Here is a 26,680-nt window from a genome sequence, read left to right on the forward strand (position 1 = left end):
AAGCACAGTGCATGCAGGAGTCATCCATGTTTGATAGTGAACCACCTCCACACACTGCGCTTAACTCTGAGTCCTTCCCAGCTCCCGTTCTCACGTCTGTTTTCTTGGCCTCTGTCAGCCTCCCTCAGCTTGTGAGCATGAGAAATATAGGTCAGCGACTCGCAGTGCTAACACTGCAGATGAAGCTGCTCCAGGAGACATACTGTACCCTGGGTTCTTCAAAGCAGATTTTTGCCCAATAGTTTAAGTCACGTGGTGTCATTTTGAAAGTGCAGGATGATTTGCACAGATAATTGCATTTGAAATATTTCATGGTCTCATTTTTGCTTTCAGTTGTGAGTCATTGCACATCAGTGATAATGCTGCTGTGTTTGCTCGCCTACATTATTTAGAAGTCTCACAAAGGAGGAATAAAGCTTACAGTGTAATGTAGCCAAACATAAAAACAAGGATCACTGCCCTCATTCTAAGCAACCAACAATTCATTTCTCTGTTAATTATTTATCAAAAAATTTTATATTTTTCAGATGCTGTGAAAGATCTTGAATTGTATAAATGCCACAGGGCGCATCATCTCCATGGTTAGAAGGCTTGGTATAGCAAGTATCAGCTCTACTGATACTGAACTGATCTGATCAATGCTGTATTAATTTCCCTGCACAAAACTATCCTCAGTGAATATTAGTAAATGAAGCTGAACAGTTAAAATAATTTAAGACCTTCCAGACAAATCAGTGCACATTTTATTTTTGCTGTTACCAGCAAAGTGTTGAAGATATTTCAGAATTCAAAGAAAACATTTATGTCCTTTAGTTATTCACAGAGTAAAGTCGATGCTGCCAGTAAAACGCTGCATGCTGAGCGGTCAGTCGGTCAGACTCCTTTGATGGCTCTCTTTTCTGAGCCATAATTAGAGGTGCAATTAAACCACAACAGAAACTTACAAGCAGCTGCATCTGTGTAAAAGAAGCTGCTTGTTTTGTTTGAAGCTGATGCTCTCAGGATGCTACTGCAGCTGCTCATTGCATGCTTGAAATTAAAATGGTGGTTGCCCTAAAATGGCTTTTGTACTGTGATATCCATAATACTTAGAGAATTGTACTGCAAAAAAAAAAAAAAATGAAAACCTCACCCTCTTCTATCAAAAACATGATGAACATTTACACGAGATGAATGTTTAACCCATGAAAATTACATTTTTGGCTAAAGCTCGTTTATATTCTACAGTCTCTAAATGTAAGTCGCTGTCTCCATCGTCCTCTTCCTCCAGCTTTGAACAGTTTATTTGAGCTGAGTCGCTCTCACCCTGTGTCATCTACAGGCCACCTGAATACAATAAGGACTTTTTAAATGACTTTTCTGAACTGTTGGCAGAAATCATATCCAAATATGATCAAGTCCTTATTATTGGATATTTTAATATACATGTATGCTGTCCTGACAAACTGATGTTTAAGGACTTTTTAAGCTTAATTGACTCTTTTAACTTCATGCAGTGGGTGTCTGAGCCCACACAAGTATACATGGACACACACTGGACCTTGTTTTATCATATGGTTTGTCTATTTCTAACTCTATGATCTGTGATGCTGTGTTTTCAGATCATAAGCCTGTGTTATTTGACATTGCTTTGCCCTGTAGCTGTGTTAAACCTCACACTCCTGCTGTCGTGTTGTTAACCCGTTCAGTGCTGTGCATGCCTCCACTGTTTTCACTCAGATCTGCAGCATTCCTGAGTCTGTACCTTCTGATACAGAGGTGCTCACCTCCTGGTTTCATTCCACCTGCCAGTCTGTTTTAAATTAAAACCCAGGCAACCTAAGACTAAATCTGAGCCCTGGTTCAATGACACGACTCGCGCTGTCAGACGTGAATGCTGAAAAGCTGAACGAAAGCAGAAAAAGGACAAACTGCAGGTGTCCTTCCAAATAATAAAGGACTGTTGGCACCATTACCAGAAAGATGCCAAATGAGAACACCTGTGAAATATCATTTTATAAACTGTCACAAGCCTGTATTATTTACTATTATTGATAATGTTTTGAATGCCCCTCAGTATACCGGCATTGAGCCTTCACTTGAGGCATGTGAGAAATTTAAAAATTTCTTTGTGGATAAAGTGAACAATGCTAGGGCTCAAATATGACCCCCTGCTTGTGACCCCTCAGTCTCTGTTCCCTGCCACTTTGAGCCCGTTGGTCACCTGAAGCCCTCAGGTTCCCTGACTGATGTTAAAGAGGTTATTTCTGTTCTGTTCTGGCTCTTATCAACAGTAGCCTGTCCTCTGGTGTGGTTCCTAAATCTTTTAAACATGCAACAGTTCAACCACTGTTTAACAAACCTAGCTTGGATTCCACTGTGTTATCCAACTTTAGGCCCATTTCTAAGCTCCCCTTTCTTTCTAAAATTTTGGAGAAAGTTGTTTACAGCCAATTGAAAGCCTTTTTAGATGAAAATGATATCCTTCAGGTTTTTCAATCTGGCTTCAAGCCTCTTCATAGTACAGAATCTGCAGTGCTGAGGGTTTTTAATGACATTCTTCTGGCTACAGATGCAGGAGACCATGTGATTTGAATTCTCTCAGATTAACAGCTGCCTCTGACACAGTAGATCATAGTATTTTAATCTCTCATTTAGAGCATCGTGTAGGTATTCAAGGCACTGAATGGAGTGGCACAGAGATCTTTTTAAGTCAGCCTAAATGATTTCAGATCATCCTCTGCTCCACTGTCGTGTGGGGTGCCACAGGGCTCGATACGTGGACCTCTGCTGTTCTCTCTATTTCTGCTGTCCCTCGGTTTCATTCTAAGAAAGCACAAAATCACTTTCCACTGTTATGCAGATGATACACAGATTTATATGCCCCTTAGACATGAGGAAGCCAACTCTGTACAGATCCTAACTGTCTTGATGAAATAAAATAAAATAGATTAAAGTTGTGCATTTCTTTAAATGTATGTTTAGATGTGTGCAGGACAAATATAGCCTCATAATTTCAGCTGCAGTGCCACTGGTGTTTATCAGTCCGAGAGCAAATAAAGAACAATTTCCTCTTTTTCCAGCTGCTGCCTCAGCTCACCATCTCTCTAGCATCTTCCTCTTCCTTGAACCCACCTGTCACTCCTACCACACACCTCACCGCTGTCTCTCTGTCCTCACACATGTCCTGCACCACCTCACATACTTCTCTATCACTCCTGACTTCCTCACACAGTACCACAGTTCTTTTCTCACCACCCATCATCGGCTTTCTCTAAATCCACAAAAGTGAATAAAAAATTTGAAGCTCCTTCTGACCTTCTCTAACTTCTCCATTAACTCAAAGCAAACATCACATCTGTAGTGCTCTTTCTCAGCATGTTCAATGATTGTCACGTCTCTTCTTAACCGAGCTTCAACTCTTTCCCATAGCTTCATGGTATGGCTCTACAGCTGTATCCCTCTGTAGTTACTACAGCTCTGCACATCACACTTGTTCTTCGAAATCTGTACCAGTGCACCTCTTCTCCATTACTAAGGAATCTTCTTAGCTCCAGGACTGTGTTAAACAATCTGATTAAAAAGTCCACTTTCCTCTCTCCTAGACATCTCCATACCTCCTTACATGTAGTATGTCACCACCAGCTACCCCACCACCTCAGCAGCCTGCAGCTCCCCCACCTCCTCTTCTGGCTGAACCTCCATAAAATGTTCTACAGTGAGTTCTCTGGTGAGTTGGATAAAAGTTGAGGCTTCCTCACTCAGGCCCCTTTCACACAATAATGTTTCCAGTGGAAACGGTGTTGCTTTGCCGTTGTAGTTTCCAAAAAGTGATACGTTTACACAGACATTTCAGAAACACAAAAACGCTGCAGTCCCTATTGCCAGGCCACAGGTTGGCGGTGTGGCTTACCTGGTTTACTTTCTCAGGGCACTTAGGTGGACTCTTTTTATTCAGACTTTATAAAGAAATTCAGGAGTGTTTTTGACAAGGAAGTTCTGATGCTGCAATTCACAGATTAGTTTGTGGATTTCTGGATTCTTACTAAGGAGATCAGATGGGAAGGCAAAGCTCTGCATAGACCATTCTTACATGGTTTATAAGATCATATCGGATATAGCTGGTTGTTAAGGACTTGCCTGTGTCCCTTGACTTTCTTTTCTTGTTGTGTATAAGGATGGATGATCATATTCAGGAGTGCAGCCACATTAAGGACTACACCTCCTGTGGGGCAGCGGTCAGCCAGGGTTCCACTTCCAGCGGAGTTGCCCTGGAAGCTGCTGTGAACAATAGCAAAACCACAAACAATGCTAACCGTGTGCCCATGCAGTTGGGAAGGCCTGTCTGGCTTCACGGAAAGACAAGAATCGCAGCTGGTGAGTCTTTTTGTGTAAACCTGCCAACAATAGTACGGTGTTTTTATGTGCTTCTGAGTGTAATTCATCATCTTCTTCATGTTAATGTGCATTGGTCTGCAGCCAACAAGGCACAAATACTGCCACCGGTTTCTGCTATCCATCAGCAGAGTGGAAATGCACAGATTAACCCCCTCCACCATAGACCAACTTCGAGACCTTGGACTACTCTGCCAGCACAGTGCATTACTGACCTCACCTGTCTCTTTCCACCCTACCAAGAGACACTGCAAGCAGTGCCAGAGGAAGCAGAAGAGGGGAAAAAATGGAGGTATCCGGGCTAGGCTAGCAGCTAACCCAAACCAGCCGACTATTCCCACCATCATACTGTCCAACATGCAGTCCATATACAACAATAAAACGGAGCATTTACAACTCCTGAGGTCAGCTCTGCGTGACATGAGAGACTGCTGTGTTTTCATTTTCACTGAAACATTCATCCAGCTTGACCAGCTAACCTGCTATTGAACAGACAGAGCCGGCTGGAGGGAGGGAAGACCCCCACAGTAGTGGGGTCTGTGTTTATATCAGGGATGTTTGGTGTGGGGGGGTCTGTCGTGATCTGTAAACACTGCTCATTGCTGATGGAACTATTGATTATTAAACACCATCCCTTCTACCTGCCACAGGAGTTTAGAGCAATTCTTTGAGTTGCTGTTTACATCTCCTCTTGCAACAACAGCACAAACAGAAGATGGGCCCTCAGAGAACTTTATCAAGCCATCAGTGAGCAGCAGACAGCAAACCCAGACACATTTCTTATCCTGGCTGGGGACACCACAACTGTATTTCCTAAACTACAGCAGCATGTTGATTTTCCAACAAGGGGAAACAACACATTAGACTTGCTCTATACTAATACAAAGCTGTGCCCCTCCCCCACACCGGACTCTCAGACCATATCACCGTTACGCTAATGCCAGCATACAGCCCCAGGAATATACTGAGACTGTCACTGCCTACGTTAAAAAAGTGCATTGAGGATGTCATTGTTACTAGGCCCATCACCATTAGGTCCAACCAGAAGCTACAGCTGACTGAGGAGGTCCTGGGCTGTTAAAGGCATGTAATACTGCTTTCAGAACTAGTCATGCAGCTGGCCTGAAACTCATCAGGGCCAATTGGTCATGTACAAGTACCAGTACACCTCAAAGATAACAATCAGCTCAGACATGGCAGAGACACAAGGAATCTGTGGCAGGGGATCCAGACCATCACTGACTACAAACCCTCTCTCCATAGACCTTTGACAACACCTCTCCAGTCTCCTGTCATCAAGGAGGAGGTTTAGGAGCCTCCAAGCCTCCTCCATCAGACTGAGTAACAGCTTCATCCACCAGGCTGCCAGGACACTGAACTCTCTCCCTGCTGCTACCCAGGACTCTAGACTGCAATTGTATTGCAGCCATTGGTAGGATTATTCTGTATCAGCCTCTTTTTCTATCTGCTGATGGTATGTGCCATGCAAGGGCCTCTCTTCCATGATGGTACCTGTTCTTGCTCCTCTTCTTTCTTGGGTTTCTGGTGACTGAGGTACTCACTAAGCACATGACCATTTGTGGCAATCTTCTTCCATGTATGGCAAGGAGTTTTCTTGTTGGGCCCGTCTGTCTGTCGTGGATATGAACAGTTTTTGGAGTGGCACAAATAATTTGTGTGGCATCTTATTGTGACACCTGATCATTCTGTAAATACCGTATTTTCCGGACTATAGAGCGCACCATACTATAAGCCGCACCTACAAATTTTTTGGAAAAAACTGGAAACGTACATATATAAGCCGCACCGGGCTATAAGCCGCTGGTATCTCCGCCGCTCTCGGTTTTCCACAATTACTCGGCACTCAGCAGAGGGGGACAGACAACCCCAAATTTGAGTTATAACAAGTCAATTCACCATTGATTCGTTCACGCCGAGCTTACGTGCAGCGGCTCTATTTCCCTCCTGTAGTGCCAGGTCGATAGCCCTCAACTTAAAAGCGGCATCATAGGAAGTTCTTTTTGTGGTTTCCATGATGAGGGAGTTTGAAAAAAATCTCTTTTGTGCCTGCTGCTAGCACTTGTTGGCGCTTTCTTCTTTGATTTCCAACTTTGACGTCCCATGATTCATATCCTGCTAAAGAGCCCCCTGGTGGTTAAAGAAAAATCCACAGAAACGCCGCACCGGGCTATAAGCCGCATGGTTCAAAACGTGGGAAAAAAGTAGCGGCTTATAGTCCGAAAAATACGGTAGTTGCAAAAAAAATGCCTGCCTGCATTAATGTGAATAACTCATATTTGTAGTTTAATTTGTAAAAAAAATAGCTTGTTAAATAAGTTTCTGGTTTTCATGGTAAAAAAAGGTCTAACTTTTTCTACTCAGATTTTATGTTTTTTTATGTGGTAATACAGTATGTCAAAATGAAACAATAACTACAGTCGCACATTTGAGGTTGTGCTGAAAACAAAGATGCCAAACAAAGCAAAGTAAAGAGTTTTTGAAATGAAAGGTAAAGATTGATGACCTGTCCATGGTTTACACTGCCTCTCACCCAGCCTTGGACAACTGGGATAGGCTCCACCACCCCAAACCTTGAATTGGAAAAGTGGAAGAAAACGGATTTATTATTCTCTGCCAGAAAGATATATTGTATTACAAACAGTTCCACGTGGTATAAAAACATTTCCTGTATCTGTCCTTGTAGCAGTAGAGCTGAATCAGTCTGTTAGAGAATGTGTTCTGCTGCCTGTCCAGTAATGATGCAGAGGATGGTCAGGATTACCCATGATAGGTAACAGTTTGTTCAGTGACCTTCTTCACACTAGCTACTAATGTGTCCAGTTTGCAGCCAGCAGAGCCAGCCTTCCTGAGCCATTTAGTCAGTCTGTTGTGTCACCATTTTCAATGTTGCTCTCCCAGCAGACTACAGAAACAGCACTCACCACAACTGAGTAAACAGTATGTGGTACTTCAACTACCCTAAACTATCCTAAACCTTACTGTACCCTCAAACTTGAAGTGAAACATTCTAATAATTTGTTATACTGGATTTTTGATATTCATAAGACATAAGTTATAATCACCAAAAGTAAAACCAAAAGACACTGTAATGAAAATGGAATACATGAAAGTTTACCTTTTTGAATAAAATTACCAAAAATAACTTTTTCATGATATTCAAAATTTTTGAAATACACTAGTTCAGGAATGATCTCATGATCCAATGTACTGAAGGCAGAGTCATGAGATCATTCACATGTACACGATAACCTCATGACCTTTCCTCTTCCTTCAGGAGTTATACATTTTAGCTCAGTGTCAGGCTTTCAGCAAAGCAAAGGTTTTTGTACACAACAGTTTATATTGTAATATAAGACTTTTGACACCGTGTTGCTTCACAGTTGTAATTTAGATTTGGTTTCCTGCTTTGTGCACTGATTCTCTGGGTGTTTAAATCTGTATGAGAGTTTGGCCTTCAACCATATCTTAAAACCCCTCTTAAAGTTCTTCTGACACGAATCTCTCCACTGGCTCTTATGCGTTCCTGGAAGCCCTTTAGTGATTACAGAGATGGGAGCACATGGAAGAGACAGTGCAGTCTGAATAATAGATGTGCAAAAATGGAAAGCAGGCTCCAGTGGGCTTTGCCTGGCAGCTATTTTTGGTGGGTACTGGGCTAATGGCACCAACACTCAGAATTTTTTGAGTGACCCACTGGTAGCAATTCCAATAATTGAGCAGAAAGTTCTAATTGTCATTTAAGTTGAATTCTCACTTAGGCTATGTTCACACTGCAGCCTGAAGTGACCCAAATCGGACTTTTTCGCCCTCATGCAACCTGTATCCGATCTTTTCATGCCAGTCTGAACAACACAGATCCGATTTTTTCAAATGCGAACCAGGCCACTTGGATATGTGGTCCTAAACCCGATACTTATCCGATCTTTTCAAATGCGACCTGCATCTGTACGGCCAGGTCGCATTTATCCGACCTGCACGTCATTGATACTCAGCAAACGTCACTATTCTGCGTCCTGTTATGCGGACGCGGGAAGGAAAAAAATGTGTGACTTCCGCAAACATTGAGCACGCTTGCTACATGTGACGTTATCACATCCTCTACTGCACATGCGGGACACTTTCAGGTTCGTCTGTTGTTCACACACAGATCACATCCAAGTCGCATATATTTGGAAATGTGAACGACCACACAAAAAAAAATCAGGTTTCACAAAAAATCGGAATTGGGTTACTTCAGGCTGCAGTGTGAACATAGCCTTAAATTCTACTCAAAAGTAGAAGAGAATGCAAAGTCTTCAGTTATTAGACCCTTCTCCTGTGGACCAGCCTCCAGTTTGGAGGGTTAGGAGATTTTAAGATTTTAGTATATACTTAGGCCTCGATCAGGTGACCCCATAACCTTCAGCCATGTCAGGCTACTATAGGCTCGGGCTCCTGAGGAACTTCAAAGATCATCAAACAAATGTTATAATTTGACAAAGATAACCTGATTAAAGAGAAAATGCAGTTTTTAAATGATGATCTAATTTATTAAGTGGAAAAAAAGTTATCCAAACCTATCTGGACCTGAGTGGAAAAATAACTGCCCCCTAAACCTAATAACTGGTTGTGGCACCCTTGGCGGCAAGAACTGCAACCAAGCATTTGCAATAACTGGTAATGAGGCGTTCACATCACTGTGGAGGAATTTTCTCCCACTCTTCTTTTCAGAATCATTTTAATTCAGTCAGAATGGGGGATTTTTGAAAATAAACAACCTGTTTAAGGTTATGCCAAAGCATCTCAAACTGATTTAAATCCAGACTTCAAAAACTTTGAGCCATTAAGAGGTGGACTTGCTGGTACTTTTCCATTGTGAGCTTGAGCTTCAGGGCACTAACTGATAGCTTTACATTCTTGTTCAGGATTTTTTTTGGTAGAAAGCGGAATTCATGGTTTCATCAGTTATGGACAGTCGTCCAGGTCCTGAAGCAGCAAAGCAGCCCCAGACCATCACACTACCACCACCATTTTTGTCTTGGTATGATGTTATTTTTATAAAATGTTGTGCTCTATGCCAGATGTAACGGGACACAAACCTTCCAAAAAGATCAACTTTTGTCTCATCAGTCCACAGAATATTGTCCTAAAAATCTTGGAGATCATCAACATTTCTTGTCAAACGTGAGACGAACCTTTGTGTTCTTTTGATCAGCAATGGTTTTTGCCTTGGAACACTATTATGGATGCTATTTAGCCTTCTTTTGTTGTTGAATCATGAATGTTGACCTTAACTGAGGAAAGTGAGGTCTGCAGTTCCTTAGATGTTGTTCTGGGGGTTTTTTTTGACTTCCTGGATGAGTCGTCAGTGTGTTCTTTAAGTAAATTTGGTAGGCCTGTCACTTCTAGGAAGGTTCACCACTGTTACGAGTTGGCTTAGTAACCTTTTTCAGACTGATAATCAGTGGCTTTGTTTCTCATATCATTCTTTACATCGTGGCATGATGTGTTGCTTTTTGAGATCTTGTACCCTACTTTACTTTTTCAGACAGGTTCTTCTGAAGTGATTTCTCGATTCAAAAGGTTGGACAGTAATCAGGCCTGGGTGTGTCTAGTGAAAACTGAACTCAGCTTTCCAGAAAATGTGGTTACAGTTAATTTGTGTTTAACAAGGGTTTGGATAGCTTTTTCTCTTAATAAATGACATCATCATTTAAAATCTGCATTTTAAATGATGTTTACTTGGGTTATTTTTATCTAATGTTAAAATTTGTTTGATAATCTGAGTAATAAAGTAAATATCCAAAAAAGTAAGAAATCAGGTAGGGGGTAAATATTTTTTCATGGCACAGCTGAGGAAAAGATGAAAAATTTATATTTTTGGAGAACCATATTCTTTCCTTTTTCCATGGCTAAATCATGAATGAGTCACAAGTCGCAGTAATTTCAGCCTGACATACACTCTGTATCAATTGCAATGCATCCTGTGAACATAAAGGCAATATTGAAACACTAAGGCCAATGAAAAAGGTGTGGGGGCCTGAGGTGTACGTGAACAAATACTAAACTACATGCTGAAACAGCAAAATCAGATACAAACTATAGGATGTGATACAGTCCTATGGACAAACTGAGAGACGGACTGAACATTGACAAAAGGATAACATAACAGCAACAGACATTAAATGGAACTTATGACAAGCTTTGACTGATGTCATTTATCTTCATCTGGAGATAATGATCAGAAGCCCATGAGATCTTGAAAATTAATAGTGCATTATCAATAATGGTCTGCTCTAACAGCCTTCTCTGAGATGCAACTAAACAAGGAGTGTGCTGTGATCTTCAAATAGAATGATCTTTGTTTCTTATTTTTAACTCCCATCCATCCATCCGTCCATCCAGCCATCCATCCATCCGTCCATCCGTCCATCCATTTTCTTCTGTTTAAGTAAATGTGGCAGTAGGGTATCATTTCCTGACTTAGCTGTAGGAGAAAGAGGTGGAGTGGAGTTATTTGGGAGCAGAAATTGTGGTAAGTTGTCAGCTCCCCATGGCCTGGCAGATTACCAACAGAAAGCATGTGTGTGTAGAAAAGCACATCAATAAAGACGTGTGTGTGAAAATCACATTGATGCTCATCTTACTGAGGAGAACCCACAATGGCAAAAGTCACTGTTAAAGTAAACTGTAAACTGTAGTGCTATAGCTAATGTTTTGATTGTATCACCATAGAAATTGACACTGAGAACTCAAAATATAACTAAGTTGTGTATTTAGAAAAATGTTGTTGATGTGGCCCAGGACTTCAAGCACACTTCAAAGAAGTATAACAGGAATCACTGTTCAGCCATCAGCTCTCCGGCTGTCCATGTCCATGTCAGCAACGGAGTATAATTAAGGCTTAAGGGTCTACTTGTCCCTGTAAGTGGAGACAGTGCACCAGTTCTTCTGTCATCTGTCATCCATCACTGCCAAAACAGCTATGGCCTGTGATTGCCCCTGCTTGAACCTTGTTCTGCTGGAGGTTTCTGCCTGTTAAAAGGGAGTTTTTCCTCCCCACCCTATCCAAATGTTTGGTATTATCTCTCGGTCCTTGGGGTTCTTTCTAGTATTTTAGGGTTTGCCTTACATTAAAAATATTGAGATGACTGTTGTTGTGAACCAGTGCTATAGAAATAAAACTGAATTGAACTGAAGTCAGGCAGCACAGTGGCCCAGTAGTTAGAGTAGCACTGTTACCTCACAACAAGAAGGTCTTGCCTTCAAATCCACCATCTGGCCACCATCTAGAGCTTGCACATTCTCCCTGTGTGGGTACTCTGACTTCCTCCCACAGACCAAAGACATTCAATTGGTAAAGTTAGGTTAATTAGTGATTCTAAATTGCCTATGAATGTGGACGTCTGTCTCTATGTGTTAGCACTGCAACAGATTGGTGACCTGTCAAGGATGTACCTGCCATAGCACTTGTGATGATGTGGATGCTGCAGTAAAGAGTGGGGCATGAAGGTGAAGCTGTCGATTTACATAAATCTATGTTCCTACCCTCATAACCAAGAGCTGTGGGTAGTGACTGAAACAATAAGATTGTGGATACAAGTGGAAGAAATGAGCTTCTGCCAAAAGGTGAGGAGCTCAATCGCTTGGGAGGAGCTTAGCGTAGAGGAGTACTCTACAACATGCTGGGAGGAAACCACAGAGTCATTCCCAGGGTGAATTTTTGGTGGCTTGGAAATGTCTCAGTATCACCCTGGAAGAGCTGGGAGGGGTGGCTGAGGAGATAGAGATCTCAGTATCTCTACTTAGACCTGCCCAAAACCCAAAACTCAATAAGTGATAGAAAATGGATGGATGGATGGATGGATGGATGGATGGATGGATGGATGGATGGATGGATGGATGGATGGATGGATGGATGGACAGTAAGCCGAACATAGCTGTTGGTCAGCACTCAGAGGCAAATGCTTTTCATACTGTTTGATCTTACAGTTTGTGCCTTCATTAGCAGTAAATAAGATGCTTCCAACCAGTTCTTAGTGGACCGTTTTCATTGAGAGAGTACTTCACCAAAGTAATGACTATTTGACAGAATATCTCACAGACAGGCTTATTTTACAGCTGGTGATTAGTGAATCAACTGAAGCCTCACAAAGCGACCAGTGCAGTCAGAATAGAGGATTAGCAGAATGATCTGAGCCAAGTGAGCAGAATTTCTTAGCATTGCTTATGCTTCCTTTCTCTGAAAAGCCTTGTCTCCTCTGGGACAGTTCAGCTCTGCAGAGATCCTCCACTGGCCTACATCTGCAAGCACTCACAGCCTATTCTGTGTCTCATTCCCTCAGTTTCTCTCATATGCAAATACATTCTATCTGAGCCATATTACATTCTTCTAATAAGCTATCAACAACTTGTCTTCTACACTCACTGGATCTCTTTGCTTCCTTTTTCATTTGTTCATGTGCCATCCCAGGTCCCTTCATGCCACAAGTTTTGGTTCAAAACTGCAAATAAAACTGCACCTCTCAAAATCTAATTTAGGAGCCCAGTGAACAAATGATGGACTAATCACTCAACTATTTTAGAAACGGAAAAGAGGTTTCTGACTTCACAACAACTGCCACGTTACCTGTGGAGCCAGCAGTATTAGGTCTGTGTGCATCAAATAAATAAAAGTAAAATAGGAAGTATGCACAACAGTGGTGTGCTGTCATCCTTAATGAGGATAACCCACAACCCCCTGGATAGTTGCTGCACTCGCCAATCACCATAAAATAAAGAGTGAGTGAGTGAAAGAGAGCACTAAGGAGTGTTTTTCCATGAGTTTGTTCTCAGTGGACTCATGTCTCTTCTGGAGACTATTTTCATGAGTCCAAACTTTCTAAGGCAAACTGATGCCAAACCAGAGAGTCACCAACTCATACAAAGCTGTGCTGTGCTATTTTCTGACTGTGTCCATGTAACTACTCACTAGTAAGTCAAGACTTAGATTTTGAACAGATACTGTACCAATGCTACTATTGCTCTGAACTTAGAAAAAGATGGTTGAGTATGTTTTCCTAACTTCATTCAAATGCACAGACAAATATTCCTGCACAGAAACAATATATTCAACACTGAGTGTACCCTGAAACGCCAATCCAAACTTGCTTCATGGTGGTGCCCGAGTGTCTGGAAATGCTAGAGACTTAGGGGGAGGTTTGGCTCAGAGTGGTGGGGAAGGAAATAATGTTGCATTATTTTAGCTTGAGATTTTTTTAATACATTGTAACGGAATAATTCTTTGATTTTAAACCATAGGTTAAGGAAGGGCCTGAGAAAGATGTACAAACCTTGATTTTGTGGCTGTTTTGGCTAAAGTTCCTGCCCATCTCACAGTCACTACAAAAACAATCTCATTTCCAGGCCAGACATCCTGATACTGTGGTTACACACCTACATACACGAACTACTTACTGAACCTGAGGTTTGGGTTTTTTCAGTGGGGAGAAGCTGACTGAACATTACAGGGTGTTGTCTCAATGCACTACATGTTGTAGGACTGTTGTCAGCTGAGGGGAAACTGTTTTTGGAGATGGACATTTTCATGTGTAAGCTGAGGCAACATTCATGCGGACAGTTTGTGGTTGTGGAAGGTTGAAAAATGTGCGTCTGCCACACGTGCATACGCACATTTTTCTGGGGTGAACTTCTAGTCCCAAAGAGCATCCAGGGATATATGGACACACTTTAGTGCTACCCTTGGAGAGAGAGAGCAAGAGATGTTGCACAAAGAGTGTGTGTCGTAGAGGCTTATGGTTGTAAAAAGTTGTGGATCCTGACAGGTTTGCTTGTGAAAATCAGAATATAAATGGTATCAAAAGTAAACATCAGTTTTTTACAATCCATGTTGAAACTGACTGCTAATAATTGCTCACAACTGTATGAGATCAAATAAAATAGGTGGAAATCTACATAGTGCCACAACCATCCAAATAATCAAATAATGTCAGTTTGGAATAGAAGTCAAGTTGATGTCAGCTGACGTAAAATAATACCAAACAGAGAAAGCAAAGCAGATGTCACTGCTGACAGCAGAGAAGGTTACATGGACCTATTCTACTCACCACGAAAAGAAAAATAATGTATTGCAGAAACAGGAATCAGTTAAACTTTTATTTCTCTCCTCTCAAAGTTTCTGTCTGCAAATAACAGTGATTTTAAGTTCACGTGTAGCTTGTAGTGGATCTTTCTAATATAGCTGCACAGCTACTGACCTGATGCTTGCACCAACTTCCAGGGCTGCGTTGTTCTGTAACTTTGTGGCTGACAAAAGTTAGCAGTAAAAAATGCAAATTATGTAAAAGTAACCACAAATGGCACAAAGGGCAGCAGTGTTTATAAACTACAGGCTGGAAAAAAACCTGTGAATAAAAACCAGGCAGTTATATTTACAACTATGTAAATGTGTTAATATTCAACAACAATCCTCATCAAATTTACATTCAGTAAACACTATGTATGTATGTAGCTCTGTGATGGCCCAGCTACCTGTCGAGGGTGGACCCTGTCTTCTGACTCGTGACAGCTGGGACAGTCCTCAGCCCGTACACTAACCTTAGTTGGAAAAACAGTTAAGATGGATGAGGGATGGACGGAGGGATGGAGGGATTTGTCTACACCTCATTCTGTTCTGTATATTACTATTATTAGACCAACAGATGGAGCAAACTGTTTTAAAGCAGTGGGGTGTCAGGTGTGACTGTGTGACAATGCCAAACTGTTTACATGGCTCATAGCTCGGGCAGGACGGCCCCATGACTGTGTCAGATATAATACTCTGTGAAATGCTTTTGACACAATAAGTCTTGGCAGCATTTTTTCACATATTTGCCCAAAATAATTGTCTAAAACAACAAGAAAGCTCATTTTTATCCCCTCAACTTTAGGGCAAACTTGAGCATGTTAAGCAGAGAACTAATGTTACACTAAAGACGGATGCAGCTGACTAAAGTGAAAAGCTTCTTCCCATATCTCCCCATATTGACTTCTCTTGATTGGCTCCCTGTTGAATACAGAAGAGTAGAATGGGAGGCAGAGCCTTCAGCTTTCAGGCGCCTCTTCTGTGGAACCAGCTCCCAGCTTGGATTCAGGAGACAGACACCCTCTCTATTTTTAAGATTAGGCTTAAAACTTTCCTTTATGATCAAGCTTATAGTTAGGGCTGGATCAGGTGACCCTGAACCACCCATTGGTTATGCTGCTATAGACCTAGTCTGCTGGGGGGGGTTCCTATGATGCACTGAGTGTTTCTTTTCCATTCACCTCTTTTCACTATTATTAATCTCTGTCTCTCCCCCCTCAGCAGATGACCCCCCCTCCCTGAGCCTGGTTCTGATGGAGGTTTCTTCCTGTTAAAGGGAGTTTTTCCTTCCCACTGTCACCAAGTGCTGCTCATAGGGGGTCGTTCTGACCGTTGGGTTTTCTCTGTATTATTGTAGAGTCTTTACTTTACAATAGAGGTCCCCAACGCCTTGAGGCGACTGTTGTTGTGAACTGGAACTATCTACATAAAACTGAATTGAGCTGAATTGAAAGCCTGTATATATATATATATATATATATATATATATATATATACTACTTTTGACCCTCTAGGGATTAGAAAAAAATAGAAAATAAATTCAAACTTGTGCAACCTGTTGTTGTTGTTGTTTGGTTTGTTTGTTTGTTTTTTTAAGTCATTAAAGGCGTATGCTGTACAATCCACCCTGGAAAAAGAACAGTTCAAAGGAATCATTAAAAGCCTAAAATTACCCTGATATTCGTGCCCCTGATGAGTGCATGTAAACTTCTTACCACAACTGTATATACAATGACTTTGTTCTCTGAGTGCAATAAACTTTCAGCACTGACCTACTTTAAGTGTCTCCTGCTGTTTGTAAAAATAGAAATGCAAAAACCCTTCAGTGAGTAGCTCCAGTGATTCTAAAAAGCTCAAGGCTGACTTTTATTGTTCCGGCACATTAACTGTACTGAGGGAGCACTGACATGTAAATGAAAGATCCCCCAAACAAAACTAAATCTAGGGAATCCCCTGACAATTTCACTGCTCAGAGAGACATTCATGGGAATGTTGCAGTCATTCCAGCAGCATCTATCACATAGTATTGATTGGCATCATATATTATCTATAATAAATTATGCCACTTAGATGGTAGAGCCACAGGCCAGCAGTGAATTAGGGCATGCATAAAGATCACAGCAGGGGAACAAGCAGCGGCCAGCAGGAGCTGCGTGCAGGGTGAAGATAAATGTTTGAAATCATCAATTAATTTGAATTATTTTCTAATGACTTTTCAATCTGATGATCCTGAAAAACTGTGAAAAAGCTTCGGGATTAACTGGTATACTGTCAGCCTGCAGCCAATGCCTTCATCTCCCTCTGTCATGGCTGCACTAATTTGTGACCACAGAATGGAGTTTAAAGATGTAGTCATGCAAAGAGAGGGAGAGCACAGCCTCTGTCAGTTCAGGGTTTTCTATCTGGACATCATCATCATAATAATAATAATAATAATAATTGTCCTTCACATACTCTAAAATTAGATAAATATAACCTGAGATGAACAACAAGACAAATTACACCATGTTATTATTTAACAAAACCAAAACACGATTCAGTAGTTTGTCAAACACTTATAGCAGCAATAATTTCACGTAAATGTTTTCTGTATAACTTTATCAATCTGTCACATTGTTGTGGAGCTCTTCTTTAAAGCGTTCAGCTCACTGAGGTTTATGAGATCTGGACTTTGCAACACCTCGATGAGCACACAGTGAGGGAAGCTGTGACACAGAGACAATCTGAACACTCACAGGATAACGACAGGACAGGTGACAGGTGGGACGCACGGCTGGAAACTATAGACATAATAAAGCGGGGGGGGGGGCAAAACAACATTTACCACAATTACACAGGAAGACACAACTGACATAAGGGTTAACTGGACATAGGTGAGAACAGAAGGACAAAGACTGACACAAAAGCATCACAGAGGCAGGAATACGATAGAAACCGAAGCCATGAACCAAAAGTAAAGAAGAACCCAAAACCAAGGAATATAAATATAAAGAAACAAACCAGGAAGCACTATAATAATACATAAAACTCAAAGCTCTGGGTCCTAGGCTCAGGGACACTGACAGCTTCTTCCATTTTCTGTTGTAGATTTGCTGGTGTGCAAAAATTGTTACATTATGTCTTCATTTGAAAAACCTTAGAACTGCCACAGGGTGTTTTTACCGTCATTCTGATTTACAGTGCGAGAAATTTCCTTCCACTTTTAAACTTGTAGGTCATGTTGTTCTGCTGAGTGTGTTTTTGTGTGCACTCTGTGACGTGAAATTTTTACTCTCATCTCCTTTTGTTAAAAGTGGGTATGCTGAGAAGTCCAGGTCCTTCAACAAAGGTCCTTGTCAGTTGGTCTGAACTGTGGAATGAACAGCAGTAAAAGTACACTTCCAGCTTAAAAACTATCCAGCAGCTAAGAGGTTTTACATTTCGAAGGCAGCTGTTATTTAGTATTTCTGGGGTTGGCCTGCAGGGGTGCATCAAACAGGTAGCAGTGAACATTTTGGAAAGACAGACACTGAACAATCCTTCGTTTTTTATAAACTGATGAGACTCCTGTTCTGGTCCGGCCGAGACGTCTGAACTGGAATTCCACCACAGAATATGAATTCATTATTTCTGCTCTTGCATTTTTGTTAAAGTCCTCTTTAACGATAAGAAGAAACTCAAACCAAATGTTCTGGTCATAAATAACAGAGCTCTTTGGCAGAAACAGTGATGTTCATGATATCAGAACGATTATGTTTTGTCCACTGATGACCAGACTTTTGATAATATGTTTCAAAAGCCCCAAATCACATATTTTGATAACACAGGGTCAGAGATGAGTTAGTTCTCATACCTGATGATTACAGAGCAACATTAAACACACACCTGTTTGTTGCTGTGCGTGCAGCTTTCTGTTGGATCCACTGGATCAGAAACCAGAATCAAAAGGTTATGTTGCCTTATGAATCTGTTTATTACCACGCTGTTAAGACAGTGAGCAGCTACTATCGCAGACATTAGAGATGTCCTACTGTACAGTGCATATTTAAATACAAAAAAGCAGAAATGCATCTGTTTTTACTGAACCTATTTTGCATGATGAGAACAGGTGATGGGGTAAAGGAGGGAAAGGGGGGACGATGTGATTTATCGCGTGTTTTTTACTGGATGGAAATCGTTTGCTGAGCACAGTGTGCTGCATTTTAATGCGGACCGATTCTTTGTGACCTGTTTATAAAGACGGTTATTTTATTCGGCATATCTTCATATAAAGCCTCGCTAATAAAGGCTCGGGTATAGTAACATACCTTTGATGACAGTTAAATGCGAGCAAATCAAACTACATCCTCACTCGGCTGCAGTCGGCTGCGTTTGGCGGAGATGAAAAGCAAATGACTGCGAGGCACGCAGCCTCAACTCACCTCTACGAAATAGAAACAGGGCAGCAGGCTGACACTGTCTTTGGTCTGGATACCCTTCTCTCTCGCAGACATGGTCGGGCCTCCGAATGTCCAAACAGATCCGAGATGTGACGAGGAAAGACTGGCTGCGCGCCTCCTGGCGTCCTGCTGGGATCAGGAGCGCTCCATACCGCTGCGTGTAGCAGGATGCGCAGGACAACAGCATTCAGTACGGGTACCCGGTACCCTTACCTGCACGACCCGTTATCCCTGCTGCTGAGCTGCTCGGAAATCGGTTCCGTGCATTTCTTTCTGCGGACTGACAGGTCGAGAACAGAGCCTCACCAACGCGGGGAGGGAGGGAGGGAGGGAGGAGAAGAGCGCAGACGCACTGAGGAGGACGGCTGACGGTGAACGACCGGCTGCGCGGGCACAAACGGCCGTTTCACATATTATGAAAGCGAATTTCTGAATCCCGGGAGGCGTTTAAGGATCCGCTGCTCGCAGTGATGATTTGCATCTCCGCACAGCCCACTGGCGCAAAGATTTCCCTCCGCGCGCTCCTCATATTTAACCGAGACCACGGCACTCCTCTGACAGCGGCTTTCATCTCCAACACCCCCCATTCAAAGTTTGCCTTTTTACATCTTTAAACTAAGTCCTATATCGGAATGGAAGTCTGGCATTATCAAATAAAATAAGCTATACTGATTGGATAAATCTTGTGACGTGTATAGTAAAATTAATTAACCAAGGTTTAAGGCTGCCAATTTACACATGGGGAAAAAAATCTAAAAGAAACCTTTTTTTTTTTTTTTATTATTTGTTGTTTTTGCTGTCATGGAGCTCCTGATCCAGCCCAAGGCTCTCTATGAAGACGAGGAAAAACTCCCCCAGAGGCCAGACTGATGAGGAAGAAACCTCGGGAAAGGCAATTCAAAGAGAGATCCCCCTTTGCAGGGACGGCCGGTGGGATCACACACTGAAAAAAGTAAACCTGCACTGTCATTAGTGTAATGTGTTTATCTGAATTCCAATAAATAAAAAATATTAGTTTGCTCTTTCAAACTAATCTGTTTAATTTATGCTTATGGGTGAATTAAAATTTTTACCTTACTATAATGGTACTGATAGCAGGGCACCAAAGTGAATTTTTTGAATTCAATGAAAGCACTTTTTTAGGTTGAGTATGATTTGCTCATGGCAGTCTTTAAAACTACAGAATCCATGTGAAGGCGCTCAATTTTAAAGGTACACTGTTAAGCATTTTTTATACAAGCGAGGTGTCTTGAAACAGGATGGTTTTGGTATGTATAACAATAAAAATGGTGTGCTCTGTGGAGGTTTTTTTAATCACAGCGAGAAAGTGTGTTAATGTAAAATTAAAATACTCAATGTTAAATAATCTTTTCTCTTTTAACTTCAGAAAGTGTCCACCAGTTACACTGTATTTCTGCTGTGCAACCAACTTGGAAGTTCTGGGTCAACCTGTGGTAAGTTCTTTGTACAATGTGCATTTGTGATAATCATCCTTTGATAACCCTGTTCTCCTTACACCTCACCCCTTGTGTTTTTCCTCAGTTATCCATGCATGTGGAAATGTAAAGAATATGATCTTCTTCATATTCAAGAAGATCTGAACTTCTAAAACATTACAAACTTGATCATCTCAGAGCACCATGGCAGACATGGCACCTGTTTGATTGCTGATCGTTTTAAGTGAAGACAACAGTGTGGAGCTGCACAAAGGGATTCCAAACTCATTGGAAGAGCTTATTGATGAGGTTAAGAATGCATGTGGATTAGAGGGACACATAAGGCTGCAGTATAAGGACACCGATTTTGGAAACATATTTGTGAATCTGACCTCTACATCTGTGATTAGGGATCTTACAATTCTCAAAGTTGTTCAGTTAGACCCTGATACCACAACTGTAAGTGGCCTGGACAGTGATGACTCCTCCGTTTCTGCACATAAAGATGACACAGTGTTGCTTAGCAGCCCCTCACCAGACTCACTAAGGACACAGCAGTGGCCACAAGTGTTCCAAATCCCAAACTTCTCCTATGACACAAAATGCCAACTGCACAAATGTGGAATACATGAAAAGCCAAACAAAACTGACTCCTAGTTCAAAAATGTTGTCAGATATATTGGAGAAATTAGCTGAAAGTGTGTATGCATACACACCATGTGTAGATTCTCAGTCATCCAGGTCATAGTAGTCTCTGGAGCTTGAAAAATATGGTGTGTATGGTGTGTATGCATACACACCATATCCTGAAGATGGTCACTACAGCGATGTTGCTGAGGCACTCACAAGAAAGCACCCCTTGCCTTAGAGAGCCAGGATCTTTCAGTCAGAGCTATGGGTGGAAACAGAGGCTCAAGATAAAAATGGCCAACTACCGGACCCAACTCAAGGCACATGGCACGTCTGCTGAGCTCACAGTGAATTCTTTAAAAGCAAAAATTCCAGGGGATGCCTTTCCGGCATAGAATGTGAAGAGTCCTAGACGAGCTGAGGTCAACCATTTTCCATCTTTTCCAATTGGTGAGACTATAGAAAGCTTGGAACAAGAGAGGATTTCCCTTTTGGCAGAAATGCAGAAAAGAAACAACCAGCAAACAGTAAAAGCAAAGATGGCAAAGACATTTGGATACCGAAGACAGGAAATCGTACAGAAGCAGCCAACCGCTGAAGAAATTTTGGTGAGATGGCCAGCACTTCTCCTAATGGAAGAGGTATGCTTTGTTGTTGTTCTTCTGAGCAGTTCGTTTATTCGTGTACTAATGGTTATACTGTAAGAATAAAGATAAGCAATTTCTGAGAAGAGATAAATTTATTAATATTAATTGCACATTCAAAAAAAAGCTGATCTTGAAGCAGTGTGATCAATCCCATAGATGTTTTTTGAAAGAAAATTTCAGTTCTGTCTGCATGCTCATTTTTGTTTTGCAGATCAATGCTGAGTTCCTGCGAATTACAACAGTTCCTTTGGAGGCTAAGTTTTTGGCACAATTAGACAAGCACTCCACCAAACTGCTGGAGGTCATTAGGAGGAAGGGGGGACGTGTGAAAGAGCAGACCTCCAGGATCTTACAAGTTGTAGATGAGGTATCTGAGAAGACTCAGTGGGATTTATAGCTGAATAGTTGTTTTGTGTAGGAGTGAGTTGGATTTTAATTAATAACAATTGTTCTTACTCAGACTGTTGACATCACCATCAAAAGAGAAGCTGTCCTTAAAGCTCTGATGATCTACCTGGGTGAGCCTGTTGAGCATCTTTTTAAAGAGTACCAGGTAAGGAGATCTGTTGCACTAACACTAGTAACATCCACAGACCATTTTTTGTGGTTGAAATTCAACATTTCACTAGATATTTTTCTCCTCTTATTTTTGTCTATTGTATTTGGGCCCAAATTGAAGTAACGGCATGCCATAGTGGGAGAAACAAATACATTTAATTTTAACAGAACTCTTGTTGTTGTAGTATATCTGGTAAATTGTCTAGTGTTTCAGAAAGTAATGGAACTGTTTATATTTAGGCTGTTATGCTTTGGTAGAGGTCTGTACTCTTTTAGTTGTCATAAATATTTTTTTCTTGGTGTGTCTGCAGGATGAGCAGGAGGATGACCAACTGCAGCTGGAAACCATGGCGATCTTTGTCACTGGGAGAAAGGATCCTTTCTGTTCACCCAAAGACATCAAGACAATCATCGATGGGACACAGGTCCTGGATGATGTGCCTTCTGTTGCAACAGCTGTTGCCATGTTCTTTGGGCTCATATATGCACTCAACCTAAAATATCCCAAAAATCTGCAGTACACTCTCGAATTCTTTCAAAAAATCCTGATGGAGCTTGGTGGAAAAAATATGTCCTCAAAGGTTTATAGGCTGAGTACCCAACTTCACAGCTGTTAAATTTGACTCAGTCACTTGATTTTACTTTTCCATTGGTTCTTCTACAGTACATTCAAGATTGCAGGATGACCTGAGTTTAGAGACATCGTCACTGTTCTGAAAAACTGAAGAGCAATTGGATTTGCAGTGTTTGTTTTTCAGACCATGAAAGAGGCTGGACCTTCCCCACCCATATGTTTGAAAGTTATGGAACTGATGATAATTCCTTTTGGAATAGCTCTCACTTTATTATTTTTGATAACATATTTTATATTGACCATTTTGAAGAGGGGGCAACTGCTGATTTTATTTTAGGAAGACAAGGACAATATGTACCCATTGTATGTTAACTAAAACTGCAGACATATTTTTATTGTTTTTTTTTCTCTCAATTTATAATGCAAAGCATTTTTGTTCAAAATGCCTGTTAATGTTTATACATTTTCAAATATATGTAATGTTTTGGATGTTCACTGAACCATAAATGTTTATGTAAAGACATGTTTTGTGTTTAAATCAAAATTTTACAAATAAAAGTTTCTGAAATGCTTATTTGATTCTTAATATACATTATGAACAACTTATAACATTATTCAAGCCAACTTAAAAAGAAATAATATGCTCAAACATTTCAACATGGTTTACATCAACTTAAAATTTTCAGGTTAGATAATATTTACATTAAGTAATAAAGCCAATGTATTTATTTCAATTTAGAACAATTTGAAAGAATTGGTTCTCTTCACCTTTATAAATTAGTTTAAATTAATTTAAAAATTTTAGGTTACACTAAAAGATTTATTTACATTTGGTCAATGCAAAAATATTAGGTGTGACAGACTACTTCAATTTTTGAAGTTGAGTCAATGATATATTTTTTTCAGTGCAGGAGCTACATGTCAGCCAACAGTTCAGTTACATTTGACACGAATCATGACATGACATCAGTATACATTTGTATGCAGTCCCGTCACCAGATCTCAGTCTTAAGGGGGGCTTATGAAATCCAACAGGGGGGCACCACTATTATTAGCTTGATTAGTGATCTGGCTTGGTTGGGCGGGCCAGGGCGGGCCCAAGCGTATCAGTGGGGGTATCAGTGGGCGGGCACGGCCCACACATTTTGTAGAAAGGCAGCCGCCTTTCTACTTTTTACAGCCACGCTGCGAAGAAGGATGTCTGCTTATAGGAGGTAAAACACGTGAAGGCTGATTGCGTTTGACAGCTCCTGGACCAGTTTCCGGCACTGCAGTTTCAGGTTGAGGCGAAGATGTTCTCAGTGTCTCGCCTCGCCCTTTTCAGTTCTAACTCAAGGTCCTGTACTTGATCTTTCAGAAGACAGATCTCTTCCTTTTTGTCACGTCCTTCTTCAAGTAGTTTTAGTAAAAGTTTTGATAATTTTTCATCGACCTTGTCTGAATGTTTATAGAGCCTTACTGTCTCATTTAATACAGTATGCTCATCATTTAAATCAGTCCATTGACAAAGAAGTTTCTGGTACTTTTCGTTTAGCGTGTAAGTTTTTGCCTTCTCGGCTTCCAATTTATCCGCAAGCCATTTAATTGTTGCTTTCCCCTGATTTTTTTCCATGAATTCCCTTTTTAACAAATCACTGGTCTCTCGTTCTTTATTAGCGGCTTTTTTCCATGCTTTGCTAGTTGCTTTAAACTCGGAGAACCGAGCAGCTTCTTTTTCAATGATGTCTTCCTTCTCTTGTAGTTTGTTTTCCAGACTTTCAATCATATCGCCTCTTTCAGTGATTATTTTATCTGAATCCTGGCATTTTTCCGTCAGTTCTTGGACCTGCATTTTATATTTTTTTTCAACATCTACAAGTGTATTCTTAAGGATGTTGAGGTTGTTGACGGTCTCGTCACAATCGCGTGTGACCCGTTCGAGTTCACGCTTCACTGTTTCCAGTTCCTCTTCGTGAGCTTGTTGTAATTGGGCTGCCGCACTCCTGGCTGCAGCTAATTGCTTTTCATATTCTTCTCGCTGTTTCTGGCAATTATCTTTTTCATTTTTAAGCTCTTCTTTTATGCGAAATATCTCTGCTTCCAGCTCTTCAATTCTTTTTGTAGCTTTGGATTTGGGTTTGGTTTGGGGTTTGGTTTGGGGTTTGGTTTTGGGTTTGGACGCCATTTCTGTGCTCTCTGGTTTCGAGAAATCTTCTCCAGTAGAAGTATGGAAATCCTGCGGCGTACTTAGAGGTTTTTAACATTCAGAGGCGGAAGTGCTGTTTTGATCTTCAAAGCACGCGTCTAGAATGCTGCTGACGTCAGACAGAACCTGTGGCGCGTTGGTTGTCATGGTGACGTGTATAGCGTTCGGATTGCGTGGGTGCAGGTGTAACAGCTGGCAGAGGTAAAAGTGTGTCACGCTCACCTGCTCTCCTGATGGAGGAGCGAGGTTAGCTGGGTGGCCGTAATTTCTGTTGACCGCACGCTGCGTGTACGAGCGCTCGCTCGTTTGGTTTGTTTTGCCCGTTACGCTGCTGATTGTCACCCAGATTCATGCGTGGCAGCGTATCAATGAACATCACACACACGCGTGTGGGCTCAGCGTACTTTGTCAGGGCTGAAGGCAGCGCGGCTCCTGGGACAAATATGTAATCCAAGTCTGAAGAAGGGCGCTGCAGTGCTGCAAAGCATTCACAGTATTGTTCTTGTACTCCAAAAACCTTCCGTCGCTAAAACCTCAAGCAGCGTTTGGGCTACAGACACCGTTCTGGTATCAAAACGTTTAGCCTGTTCTGTAGATTTGTGCTATTACTTTTCTTTTTTGTAACCTTTATACTTTTTAAGATATTGAACTTTTTATAATCTTCATTTTTGCCATTCAAAATGAATGGGGAAGTTTCAAATCCTTTTCAAATCCTTTCAGCCTTTAAAAGCTAATAACTTCAGCATACTTTTAGCTAGAAAAACTATTTGAACTTTAAAATAAAGCCATGACTTTCAGCTATTCAGCTATTACTTTTTGTATTGATATCTTTTATGGTTTTTGAACAGTTACTGTACTGTTGCACTCAATGTGACCCCGTGTCCTATATTGAGATTCACAGCCAGCTAAACTCTCTCTTACATCACTTCCTCCAAGGAACAGGCGCATGTTGTAGTTGGACAGGATTTAATGTAAAAAAGTGTGAAACTGAAACAATACAAAATACAGAAAAGTACTCAGAATACAATTATAATATGATCACTTAAATCAAATTAACATCTCCTTTGATATATAAGGCACATTAAAGGGTTCATTCCAATTTAGCGGTCGCACTGCATGAACTCAGATTGGATTCACTAGATTGACACATATAGCATATCAAACATCTCAAACTTATTTGAATAATCACACGCATAATATCTTACAAACACATACAACCTTGAAACTTACTCATATTGCCACTCAAAGGGATATGAAGGAGCGGATGGCTTTGGATTGTCAGAGATGCACCATGCTTTCTCTACCTCCTGAGAAAACTACTTCCGTTCACTTCTTCTATTTACAAATCAGCCTAACATAGCGCATTGTGAAAACCTGCGTCCCCCACAGGCTCGGAGAGGCAACAACACAAAAACAGTTCCAACACAGTTACAGTTTAAGCATAAGAAGGTTTTTTGCTCTTTTGAGCGTTTATAATGGGTGTGTATGGGGCCGTCTAGAGTGCGCATTCCAAAGGCTAGAGTGAGAGACTTCAAATTCTTCAGCTGAAAAATTTCTCTCTAAACTGCCGCTGTGTCCACACTCTTCACTCTACAGCCATCATTTTATGATCAAAACGTAGCGCCACTTCTCTACTTTCAAACAATGTGTCTCTCAGCCCTGAGAAATGTAAACTTTTTCAACTGTGAGGCTTCAAGCAGAGGGAGCACCCTCCAACTCCTCCATCCGCCTCTAT

The 26,680-nt window shown here is 41.2% G+C and overlaps 1 protein-coding gene, 1 long non-coding RNA gene and 1 pseudogene across 2 annotated transcripts in view; 1 reads left to right on the plus strand and 2 right to left on the minus strand.

The window, feature by feature from the left end:
- LOC115799409 (phospholipid phosphatase-related protein type 4-like) overlaps positions 1–26,680 on the minus strand; it is a 94,925-nt pseudogene that overhangs the window by 41,889 nt on the left and 26,356 nt on the right.
- On the plus strand, positions 19,730–20,842 carry LOC115799410 (uncharacterized). Its single transcript, XR_004021565.1, has 3 exons — positions 19,730–19,867; positions 20,303–20,369; positions 20,458–20,842. It is a non-coding gene; the product is annotated as an uncharacterized LOC115799410 (long non-coding RNA).
- LOC115799888 (phospholipid phosphatase-related protein type 4-like) overlaps positions 26,068–26,680 on the minus strand; it is a 29,193-nt gene continuing 28,580 nt past the window's right edge. The window contains 1 exon segment of the mRNA XM_030757186.1: positions 26,068–26,081. Within this exon segment, the coding sequence (XP_030613046.1) occupies positions 26,068–26,081 (14 nt within the window).

Source organism: Archocentrus centrarchus, chromosome 20 (genome assembly GCF_007364275.1).
Source record: "Archocentrus centrarchus isolate MPI-CPG fArcCen1 chromosome 20, fArcCen1, whole genome shotgun sequence".
NCBI classification, from domain to species: domain Eukaryota; kingdom Metazoa; phylum Chordata; class Actinopteri; order Cichliformes; family Cichlidae; genus Archocentrus; species Archocentrus centrarchus.